The sequence below is a fragment of the Diabrotica virgifera genome, chromosome 10 (genome assembly GCF_917563875.1).
Source record: "Diabrotica virgifera virgifera chromosome 10, PGI_DIABVI_V3a".
NCBI lineage: Eukaryota > Metazoa > Arthropoda > Insecta > Coleoptera > Chrysomelidae > Diabrotica > Diabrotica virgifera.
Window position 1 is genome coordinate 76,771,400 of NC_065452.1, and position 12,396 is coordinate 76,783,795.

Below are 12,396 nucleotides of genomic sequence, written 5' to 3' on the forward strand. Positions count from 1 at the left end.
AAAATAAGACAAGTAGAGTAATAAATGGATAATTAAAAATTGCGAGAAACACTGCAAGAAAATTATTTAATAGACCCGAAGACAAAACAAAAATTAATGTGCTAAATAAAAGTATTGATTCGTTACTGCAGAACTAGAACTGTTATATGGAGCTACACTAGTCTGGATCGGTGTAAATTAAATGAGAAAGAAAATAATATAATAAACACCCTTTAAGAGCAGATAGAGAAAATATATGGATTATCAGAAGGGTCAAACGGCAGAATTATCAACGATAAACAAGAAAAAGTCAACGAGATAATAATTCTGGACCAACTGTGTTATTATAATTAGGGGTACGGAATTTTCGTTTTTACTAAATAGATGCTAATTTCGGCGAAATTTTGAACATAAATGCGATAAATGCGAAATATGGAGTTTTTGTTTATTTCCGCGAAATACCTGCAGGTGCCCAACTCGCCCGTAAATAAGTAGGTAGTTTCTATATGTAGTAAATAAGGTATGGAAGGATTTTACGGAAAGTTTTCTATTGTACATAATTTTTGAACGGGTTGTTTATTGTTCTAACACGTGTTGAAACAGAAGGAACTTTCATTGTTCATCATTAAATAGATAAAGGTAAGATAAGGAATTGATATTTTTCAATGTTGATTCTTTGAGAAATATAAATAATCCGACTATTGTTATCTGCATTTCGGTCTTTTGTATTGGTAAAAATCTAAGTAGGAATTAAAGTCGGCTTATTCTTATTTTCTAAACATATAAATTAGTCAAACAGGACAATCAGTGCTCATCCGTCAATTTTTACTACGAACATGGTCTATCAAAAAAGTTTTCATAGTAACATAAAGTTACTTAAAGTATCCCCTAAAATGGGACGCACTAAAACAATTTTGAGATATCGAGTCAAAGAATTTGCAACAGATGACCTATATCTGTGTGACACAAGACACAATTGCTACACAGTGCAGTTTTCCGTCATTTGCTAAAGCAGCATTACAGAGCATTTGGAGTCCAACGAACAGCGTAGACGCAGAACGATTCTTCAGCACATATAATATAAGAGTCGTATGTCGAAATAACAACGATGTTAGCTTTTAATTAATGTTTTCTGTTGTTTTACTCGTAGCTAAAAATAAATGCGAAATTTTGTAATTATAAAAAAAGTAAATGCGAAATTCATTTTTTTTATTTGCGAAAATTCCGTACCCCTAATTATAATTAGTTATAAAATAGCTTAAATGGGGAAAAGCTGTAAGCTTAGACCAAACACCAGTAAGGGGCATCCAATTAATTGAGGAAAAAAATTAAATGTATAACAATATTCACTTCATTTACTGAAAAGGCATTGTCCCGCAAGAATGGTTGAAATCACAATTAATAGCCCTACAAAAATACAAGCGCTTAAAAGTGATAAGACCATTGAACAATAAGCCTGTAAGCTACCTTTTAAACACATTCTCAAAAATAATCCATAACACAAGGATTGTTAGGAAACTCTTTTATAGACTTCAGGCAACAAATTCTCCTGATCATGTTTAAAAAACGTACGGAATGTACTAAATAAAAAAATATATTTATCATTTAAAAATATATACCCTTATACTATAACATAATTCTAACGTTGAATATATAATGCTTTCCTGTGGAGTATACAAAGGATGGTCCTGTTTTTCCCGCACGCTGCCTTGTTTAGTCTTCTTTGTCGTTTAATTCGTTAAATTCTATCCTCTTATGTCACGGCTTCAGGAAGCAGTGGATATATGCAGTGAACGGGAGGCCTATGTCGAACAGTGAACGAAGGGGGCCTTTTCGCGTTTATCATGTAGAGAAGTCACCTGTCAAAAACTGGACGTATGTAATCGTATTCAATTTGTTAAATACTGTCACATAATATGTCATACACCTCTGTGCGTTAATCCATTTTATTTCTACAATTTTAAGGTGCTATTACATGCCGCCATTTTGATTTGTCTACAGTCGCATTCTGCCCGTTATATCCCATCGTTTGAGGTGCTGTACGTCACGATTGGATCAATTGTAGCGAAGCTGCATGACTAAGGCCCTTTTAACATGTTGCTGTATTTGATTTTTCTGTGACATTTTATATTATTTGTCAAATACTATTATTTGAGGTGCTGTACATCACGATTGGACCAATAGGACCGTAGATACAAGACTAAGGCCCTTTTGACATGCTACTGTATTTGATTTTTCTATGTCATTGTATTCTATTTGACAAATCCAGTTATTTGAGGTGCTGTACTCCACGATTGGACCAATAGGAGCGAAGATACGTAAATAAGGCCCTTTTGGCATGTTGCTGTATGTGATTATTCTGTGTCATTGTATTCTGTTCGTTAAACCCTATCATTTGAGGTGCTGTATGTCACGATTGGACCAATAGGACCGAAGATACATAACAAAGGCCCTTTTGACTAGTTGCTGTATTTGATTTGTTTGATTCTATTGGTCAAGTGTCAAATTTGATTCTATTGGTCAAGTCCTATTATTTAAGATGCCGTACGTCACGATTGGACCAACAGGACCGAAGATACGCTACTAAAGCCCTTTTGACATGCTCTTGTATTTGATTTTTCTATGTCATTATATTCTGTTTGTCAAATCCTATCATTTGAGGTGCTATATATCACGATTGGACTAACAGGACCGAAGATACATAACTAAGGCTCTTTTGACATGCTGCTGTGTTTGATTTTTCTGTGTCATTGTCTTCTATGATGCCTAAGGCATGTCTATGATATGCCTTATTTTTAAACAAAACAAGTAATTGGACTTCGTAAGTCCTAGGTTTTCACCCAAAGTAATCGAAAGTAGAACTGGAAGACAATATTTGAATTTTACGTGTAACTTTGAGTGGATTGATATACGAATTTACTAATTTTGAGTCATTTTTACTAAACTTTGACATTTGTCACCTCATTTGTAATTCTACCCGGTATAATAACGGAGGAGTTATATTGGCGGTCGTACGGACCGACAGAAAGATTGCCTAGGTCAAATATCTCACCTTTAGTACAATCCTTGGATTATAAGCTTTCATTTGACACATCATTTATCATTCTATCGGGTATAATGATGGAGGAGTAATATTCGCGGTCGGACGGACCGACGGACAGACCGCCTAGGTCAAATATCTCACCTTTAGTACCATCCTTGGAATATGAGCTTTCATTTGACACCTCATTTGTCATTCTACCTGGTATAATGACGGATAAGTTATATTCGCGGTCGTACGGACCGACGGAAAGACAGCCTAGGTAAAATATCTCACCTTTATTACTATCCTTGGATCATAAGCTTTCAATTGACAACTCATTTATCATTCAAGCTGGTATAATGATGGAGGAGTTATATTCGAGGTCGTACGGACAAACGGAAAGACAGCCTAGGTCAGATATCTCACCTTTAGTACCATCCTTGGATTATCAGCTTTCAGTTGACACCTCATTTGTCATTCTAGCTGATATATTGACGGAGGAGTTGTGATTACAGACAGACGGACGGACAGACGGACGTGGACAATACAAAGTTTTCACATTTTTTCAAAATTGGGTGAAAACAACATGATGCCAGAATGATTTGTTGATGAAAATAATATATACATTCTCAAATTGCCTATTTTTCGGTGTGGATAATATTGTATTCAACAGTGATGCCAAATTTCTGATGCCAAAATGATTGATAATGAAAGTGGGATATACGTTTTCATGTATATAGCGGCAGCGACAAAACGACTGAACTAAATGTATATAATATTTTCACTGTACCATCATTTTGGACTCAAACATTTTATGGAATAAACTTATATAACTTAGTAAGGGATAAACAAAGAAAGCTGATATATTAAAGTAACATCAAGAAATCAAATCTCTAACTACCGAGTTGATTAGACTTCTGGTAACAAGTACAGGAAAAAAGTTATTAAGGTAGTGTAAAGTGGCATCGATATACAGATGCCACTTTGCAAGACGATGCCAAATCGATGGTAAATGCATAATGTATCGATGCCAAATTGATAGTAGGATATATATATATATATATATATATATATATATATATATATATATATATATATATATATATATATATATATATATATATATATATATATATATATATATATAACAAAGGAGCACTCGTAAGTGTAGGGTTTTATCGGTCAAGTGGGTGAAAAAAGAGACAAAGAATTCAGCTACTTCATCTATTTATTGAAGACGTTTCGTCTACTGCTCAGTAGACATCATCAGTTCATCTACAAAAAGAGTGGTATAAGAGACAACATCCAAAAGAGAGGTAAACAAGCACTAGCGTTACCTTAAAAAGACATGTAGCAAACGATAAGATGTACATAGTAAAAAAACCTTATCCATGAACCAACGTAATGTAAAAGTATATAACATTTAAGTGTATAGTTAATATTTAAAAAACTTTAGTACAGCCAAAGACAAGACCATGTGGTAACAGTCATATATAAAAAACAAGTGGAAAAAAGCCGGCTTGCTTTTTTTGAAGTCAAGAATGAACCAAGAAAAAACCAGATTCACTTCCAAAAACTTAGTAGTATTTAAGCATACTTCATTTTAACTTTAGGTAACATCATTAAATGAGTAGAATGCTAATATGCAACTTTAAAAATTTAAGGTCAAATAGTTACCAGCAGGTCATCCTAGCCCAACCGACACACAAAAGAAAATGGAGTTTGAATTATCAGGTGTAAACTGACATCTCGCCAAGAGGCAGGCAACCTTTAAAAAATTATAACAAAGAGTGACTGACAACTGCAGTGCAGCGCGGTAAAATTTAAATTGATGTAATTAAAACAGTTATAAAAGTGTTTAAAAAGTGAAAGTAATATCAAGAAGTAATCAAGGGATGTACTTTATACCTCGTAGACAAGAATCACAGTTTATTTTAAACAAGTGAGGGCACTTCACACAATTATATGGAAAAGTGCCTACGTTAGTACTGGTAATCCAGTTAACTAACTAATATATAAGATAGTACAACAGTATAACTCCCATATATCGCAGCTCAAAAAGCAAGAAAAAAATATGCAATAATTTAAGAAAATTTATAAATCAGTTTAGCAAATTGTAATTTATAATTAATATCAATAATGCAAAATTTTATCCTATGGCAAAATTTTAAATTGTACATCTAATAAGTAAACTGTTATTATCAAAAAAAAGTGGGAAAAGCTTGAAAAAACCACCAAAAACTTTTTTACAATAAAATAATTTAAGTGAATAACATCGACTGATTCCGCAAGATCACTATTAAAGAAGTGGAAAAAGCCTGAAAACCACAAAACTTTTTTGCAATATAATAATTTGAGTGTAATAATACCAACTAATTCTGCAAAATCAATGCATGGTATATTTGACTCAAGTTACTGATGTCAGTTCTCTTGTTAAGTACATTAGAGGTTTTTAATATGAAACACATCTCTAAGAACTGTCTTTTCGACAGGTTGCGTTCATTGCAAAGGATCTTGGCTTCATCAAAGTCCACCTTATGTTTTGTATCTATTGCATGTTGGGCTAAGGCACAAGTTGGTTTTTTCAAATTGATATCACTACGGTGTGAAATTAAACGTGATTTTAAAGCTCGCTTTGTCTGCCCTACATAACATGCGTCACATTCAGCACAAGGTATGTGGTAGACCACATTAACTTGTTCCAAAGGGGACAAGGGTGTTTTAGTCTTAGAGAACAAATTTCTGACTGTTCTTGCGTTCTTAATTGCAATCTTAACAGGAATATTATTATTTTTATATAGTTTAATAAGTTTATCAGTAACCTGAGGAAAATAAGGAAGTGAAGAAAACTGGGAAACAGGAGTCCCAAGATTAGTAGTAGGCAGAATTGTGATGTTAACAGTATTATTCGATATTGATCTAAGTTGGTCACCATTGGGTATGTCGTTCAGAGAAGAACCGTAGCTTTGGGAAAAAAGAAATTTATTGATAAGGGAGGAAGGGTAGGAATTATCTACCAATATACTTCTGAGTAGCAGAAGGGATTCCCTTCGATTAACCGGATGTGTCAACCTATGTAGCCTACAGCTTAAAGCTTTAATAAGATTTATTTTATATTTAAAAGGATGACAAGAATGGTAGTTGAGAAACCTATTAGAGGCCATTGGTTTCCTATACCAACTTGTACAAAGTGTGTTATCTCCACTTCTAGTGACACGCATGTCCAAGAAGGGGATACTATGGTTGTTGGGGTCCTCGAGTTCACATGTGAACTGCAAATGAGGATCAAACCCATTGAAGATGGACAAGGTGGCCTGAGTCTTGTCTGGTGGTAAGGCTAGTAATAGGTCGTCCACATAACGTTTAACAAAAGGAACTTGAAAATCTAAATAACCCAGACGGTCAGATACTAAATCATCCAAAACATAATTCACTAGGATGGGTGAAATCGAGGAACCCATTGGTGTCCCAAAAATTTGTAAATAAAATTTGTCGTTGAAGACCAAAAAATTAGTGTCAAACACTAATTGGAGCAATTCTGCAAACACTTCCCAGGAAACTGGAGAATTAGGTTGGATAATATTCCAATGATTTCTTAGTGAAGTAAGGACACTAGCTAGGGGAAGGTTAGTAAAAAGTGAAACTACATCAAAACTCACCAAAATATAACCATGTGGTAGCTTAAAGTCATTAATAAATTCACTAAATTGAAAAGAGTCAACAATATTGTAATCATTATTGTAATTATAAGATTTTGACAAGATATCAGTCAAAAATTTTGCAATATGTATGTTAGGTGAATTAATTGAGGAAACAATAGGCCTCATGCTCAATGTGGGCTTGTGAATTTTGGGCAGACAATAAAATCTTGGAGCATAACCATCATAATTATGCAATGACTTAGCTAAAGTTTGATCTATGATCTTAATATTTTTTAAGTGAGTAATGAATTTATTAATTTTGTTAGAAAATTTTGAACAGGGATTTGAAGTAAGAGGTTGGTAGTACCTAACGTCATCTAACAATGATTGACTGAGGCTGATATATTGATCTTTATCCATAAGAACAGTGGCATTGCCTTTGTCACTGGTGAGAACGAGAAGATTAGGGTGGGTTTTTAAAAACGATACCGTTTCCCTATAAATCTTATCAATTTCAGATATGGATTGCCTAGGGCGGTTGGTATAATTCAACAGAATGTTATTAGAAGATGACCTTAGGGAAAGAAGATCAGCATTGTCTGCATGAGACAATATATTTTCTACATCTGCAAGGGTCCTACTGATTGAATAATCTTTGAAGGTAGGTTCCAGACCAAATTTAGGGCCCAAAGATAGTAGCTTTAGAATATTTTGAGGAACATCCACATTAGAAAGATTCTTTATCCAATTAGGATTAAATGGAATTTTGTGGAAGTCTGGTGCACCCAATTTATCAAGCTTACTCTGAAGATGTAAAATAGTTTTTTTATAAACGAAATTAAATTTCTTGTGTAAAGAGGTCTCAAACCTATCTAACAAAGATGCAGGTAAAGTGTGATCTAAGAAATCAGTGACATTATTTATTTGACCAAAAATGAATTTAATATCTGAATGAACCTTCGATATATGGAAATTAAGTAATCGTGCCCTCACCTGTCTATTAAGAGCCTGGCTCCTGCGTTGGAGTGTGTGATCGTGGGTTCCTGTGGTAGTAGTAAGTATGTTAGAAGTGGTATCTGTGATAAATCTTGGAATTTTCTTGGTTCTCCTGCACTCTAGAAGGAAAGTTCTTCTTGCTTCAGCTGTAGCTAGTTTTTCGGTCAGATTGGTCCATCTCTTGAGCTTTTTCACTGGTAGTTCCCCATGGATGCGCCTGGTATTAGCGTAAAAACCCTCTGTAACAGAAGACATCATAAAGGAGTACGACCGTCAATTCCAATATAACAAAGGAGCACTCGTAAGTGTAGGGTTTTATCGGTCAAGTGGGTGAAAAAAGAGACAAAGAATTCAGCTACTTCATCTATTTATTGAAGACGTTTCGTCTACTGCTCAGTAGACATCATCAGTTCATCTACAAAAAGAGTGGTATAAGAGACAACATCCAAAAGAGAGGTAAACAAGCACTAGCGTTACCTTAAAAAGACATGTAGCAAACGATAAGATGTACATAGTAAAAAAACCTTATCCATGAACCAACGTAATGTAAAAGTATATAACATTTAAGTGTATAGTTAATATTTAAAAAACTTTAGTACAGCCAAAGACAAGACCATGTGGTAACAGTCATATATAAAAAACAAGTGGAAAAAAGCCGGCTTGCTTTTTTTGAAGTCAAGAATGAACCAAGAAAAAACCAGATTCACTTCCAAAAACTTAGTAGTATTTAAGCATACTTCATTTTAACTTTAGGTAACATCATTAAATGAGTAGAATGCTAATATGCAACTTTAAAAATTTAAGGTCAAATAGTTACCAGCAGGTCATCCTAGCCCAACCGACACACAAAAGAAAATGGAGTTTGAATTATCAGGTGTAAACTGACATCTCGCCAAGAGGCAGGCAACCTTTAAAAAATTATAACAAAGAGTGACTGACAACTGCAGTGCAGCGCGGTAAAATTTAAATTGATGTAATTAAAACAGTTATAAAAGTGTTTAAAAAGTGAAAGTAATATCAAGAAGTAATCAAGGGATGTACTTTATACCTCGTAGACAAGAATCACAGTTTATTTTAAACAAGTGAGGGCACTTCACACAATTATATGGAAAAGTGCCTACGTTAGTACTGGTAATCCAGTTAACTAACTAATATATAAGATAGTACAACAGTATAACTCCCATATATCGCAGCTCAAAAAGCAAGAAAAAAATATGCAATAATTTAAGAAAATTTATAAATCAGTTTAGCAAATTGTAATTTATAATTAATATCAATAATGCAAAATTTTATCCTATGGCAAAATTTTAAATTGTACATCTAATAAGTAAACTGTTATTATCAAAAAAAAGTGGGAAAAGCTTGAAAAAACCACCAAAAACTTTTTTACAATAAAATAATTTAAGTGAATAACATCGACTGATTCCGCAAGATCACTATTAAAGAAGTGGAAAAAGCCTGAAAACCACAAAACTTTTTTGCAATATAATAATTTGAGTGTAATAATACCAACTAATTCTGCAAAATCAATGCATGGTATATTTGACTCAAGTTACTGATGTCAGTTCTCTTGTTAAGTACATTAGAGGTTTTTAATATGAAACACATCTCTAAGAACTGTCTTTTCGACAGGTTGCGTTCATTGCAAAGGATCTTGGCTTCATCAAAGTCCACCTTATGTTTTGTATCTATTGCATGTTGGGCTAAGGCACAAGTTGGTTTTTTCAAATTGATATCACTACGGTGTGAAATTAAACGTGATTTTAAAGCTCGCTTTGTCTGCCCTACATAACATGCGTCACATTCAGCACAAGGTATGTGGTAGACCACATTAACTTGTTCCAAAGGGGACAAGGGTGTTTTAGTCTTAGAGAACAAATTTCTGACTGTTCTTGCGTTCTTAATTGCAATCTTAACAGGAATATTATTATTTTTATATAGTTTAATAAGTTTATCAGTAACCTGAGGAAAATAAGGAAGTGAAGAAAACTGGGAAACAGGAGTCCCAAGATTAGTAGTAGGCAGAATTGTGATGTTAACAGTATTATTCGATATTGATCTAAGTTGGTCACCATTGGGTATGTCGTTCAGAGAAGAACCGTAGCTTTGGGAAAAAAGAAATTTATTGATAAGGGAGGAAGGGTAGGAATTATCTACCAATATACTTCTGAGTAGCAGAAGGGATTCCCTTCGATTAACCGGATGTGTCAACCTATGTAGCCTACAGCTTAAAGCTTTAATAAGATTTATTTTATATTTAAAAGGATGACAAGAATGGTAGTTGAGAAACCTATTAGAGGCCATTGGTTTCCTATACCAACTTGTACAAAGTGTGTTATCTCCACTTCTAGTGACACGCATGTCCAAGAAGGGGATACTATGGTTGTTGGGGTCCTCGAGTTCACATGTGAACTGCAAATGAGGATCAAACCCATTGAAGATGGACAAGGTGGCCTGAGTCTTGTCTGGTGGTAAGGCTAGTAATAGGTCGTCCACATAACGTTTAACAAAAGGAACTTGAAAATCTAAATAACCCAGACGGTCAGATACTAAATCATCCAAAACATAATTCACTAGGATGGGTGAAATCGAGGAACCCATTGGTGTCCCAAAAATTTGTAAATAAAATTTGTCGTTGAAGACCAAAAAATTAGTGTCAAACACTAATTGGAGCAATTCTGCAAACACTTCCCAGGAAACTGGAGAATTAGGTTGGATAATATTCCAATGATTTCTTAGTGAAGTAAGGACACTAGCTAGGGGAAGGTTAGTAAAAAGTGAAACTACATCAAAACTCACCAAAATATAACCATGTGGTAGCTTAAAGTCATTAATAAATTCACTAAATTGAAAAGAGTCAACAATATTGTAATCATTATTGTAATTATAAGATTTTGACAAGATATCAGTCAAAAATTTTGCAATATGTATGTTAGGTGAATTAATTGAGGAAACAATAGGCCTCATGCTCAATGTGGGCTTGTGAATTTTGGGCAGACAATAAAATCTTGGAGCATAACCATCATAATTATGCAATGACTTAGCTAAAGTTTGATCTATGATCTTAATATTTTTTAAGTGAGTAATGAATTTATTAATTTTGTTAGAAAATTTTGAACAGGGATTTGAAGTAAGAGGTTGGTAGTACCTAACGTCATCTAACAATGATTGACTGAGGCTGATATATTGATCTTTATCCATAAGAACAGTGGCATTGCCTTTGTCACTGGTGAGAACGAGAAGATTAGGGTGGGTTTTTAAAAACGATACCGTTTCCCTATAAATCTTATCAATTTCAGATATGGATTGCCTAGGGCGGTTGGTATAATTCAACAGAATGTTATTAGAAGATGACCTTAGGGAAAGAAGATCAGCATTGTCTGCATGAGACAATATATTTTCTACATCTGCAAGGGTCCTACTGATTGAATAATCTTTGAAGGTAGGTTCCAGACCAAATTTAGGGCCCAAAGATAGTAGCTTTAGAATATTTTGAGGAACATCCACATTAGAAAGATTCTTTATCCAATTAGGATTAAATGGAATTTTGTGGAAGTCTGGTGCACCCAATTTATCAAGCTTACTCTGAAGATGTAAAATAGTTTTTTTATAAACGAAATTAAATTTCTTGTGTAAAGAGGTCTCAAACCTATCTAACAAAGATGCAGGTAAAGTGTGATCTAAGAAATCAGTGACATTATTTATTTGACCAAAAATGAATTTAATATCTGAATGAACCTTCGATATATGGAAATTAAGTAATCGTGCCCTCACCTGTCTATTAAGAGCCTGGCTCCTGCGTTGGAGTGTGTGATCGTGGGTTCCTGTGGTAGTAGTAAGTATGTTAGAAGTGGTATCTGTGATAAATCTTGGAATTTTCTTGGTTCTCCTGCACTCTAGAAGGAAAGTTCTTCTTGCTTCAGCTGTAGCTAGTTTTTCGGTCAGATTGGTCCATCTCTTGAGCTTTTTCACTGGTAGTTCCCCATGGATGCGCCTGGTATTAGCGTAAAAACCCTCTGTAACAGAAGACATCATAAAGGAGTACGACCGTCAATTCCAATATAACAAAGGAGCACTCGTAAGTGTAGGGTTTTATCGGTCAAGTGGGTGAAAAAAGAGACAAAGAATTCAGCTACTTCATCTATTTATTGAAGACGTTTCGTCTACTGCTCAGTAGACATCATCAGTTCATCTACAAAAAGAGTGGTATAAGAGACAACATCCAAAAGAGAGGTAAACAAGCACTAGCGTTACCTTAAAAAGACATGTAGCAAACGATAAGATGTACATAGTAAAAAAACCTTATCCATGAACCAACGTAATGTAAAAGTATATAACATTTAAGTGTATAGTTAATATTTAAAAAACTTTAGTACAGCCAAAGACAAGACCATGTGGTAACAGTCATATATAAAAAACAAGTGGAAAAAAGCCGGCTTGCTTTTTTTGAAGTCAAGAATGAACCAAGAAAAAACCAGATTCACTTCCAAAAACTTAGTAGTATTTAAGCATACTTCATTTTAACTTTAGGTAACGTCATTAAATGAGTAGAATGCTAATATGCAACTTTAAAAATTTAAGGTCAAATAGTTACCAGCAGGTCATCCTAGCCCAACCGACACACAAAAGAAAATGGAGTTTGAATTATCAGGTGTAAACTGACATCTCGCCAAGAGGCAGGCAACCTTTAAAAAATTATAACAAAGAGTGACTGACAACTGCAGTGCAGCGCGGTAAAATTTAAATTGATGTAATTAA

The 12,396-nt window shown here is 34.1% G+C and overlaps 1 protein-coding gene across 1 annotated transcript; it reads right to left on the reverse strand.

Annotated features, from left to right (window-relative positions):
- Positions 1-7,301: 7,301 nt before the first annotated feature.
- LOC126878660 (uncharacterized) lies at positions 7,302-12,107 on the reverse strand. Its single transcript, XM_050641501.1, has 2 exons — positions 11,413-12,107; positions 7,302-7,877 (listed from the first exon to the last, which is right to left on the reverse strand). The coding sequence occupies exons 1-2, from the start codon at positions 11,671-11,673 to the stop codon at positions 7,830-7,832; spliced, it is 309 nt and encodes a 102-aa protein (XP_050497458.1). The 5' UTR covers positions 11,674-12,107; the 3' UTR covers positions 7,302-7,829.
- Positions 12,108-12,396: the final 289 nt, after the last annotated feature.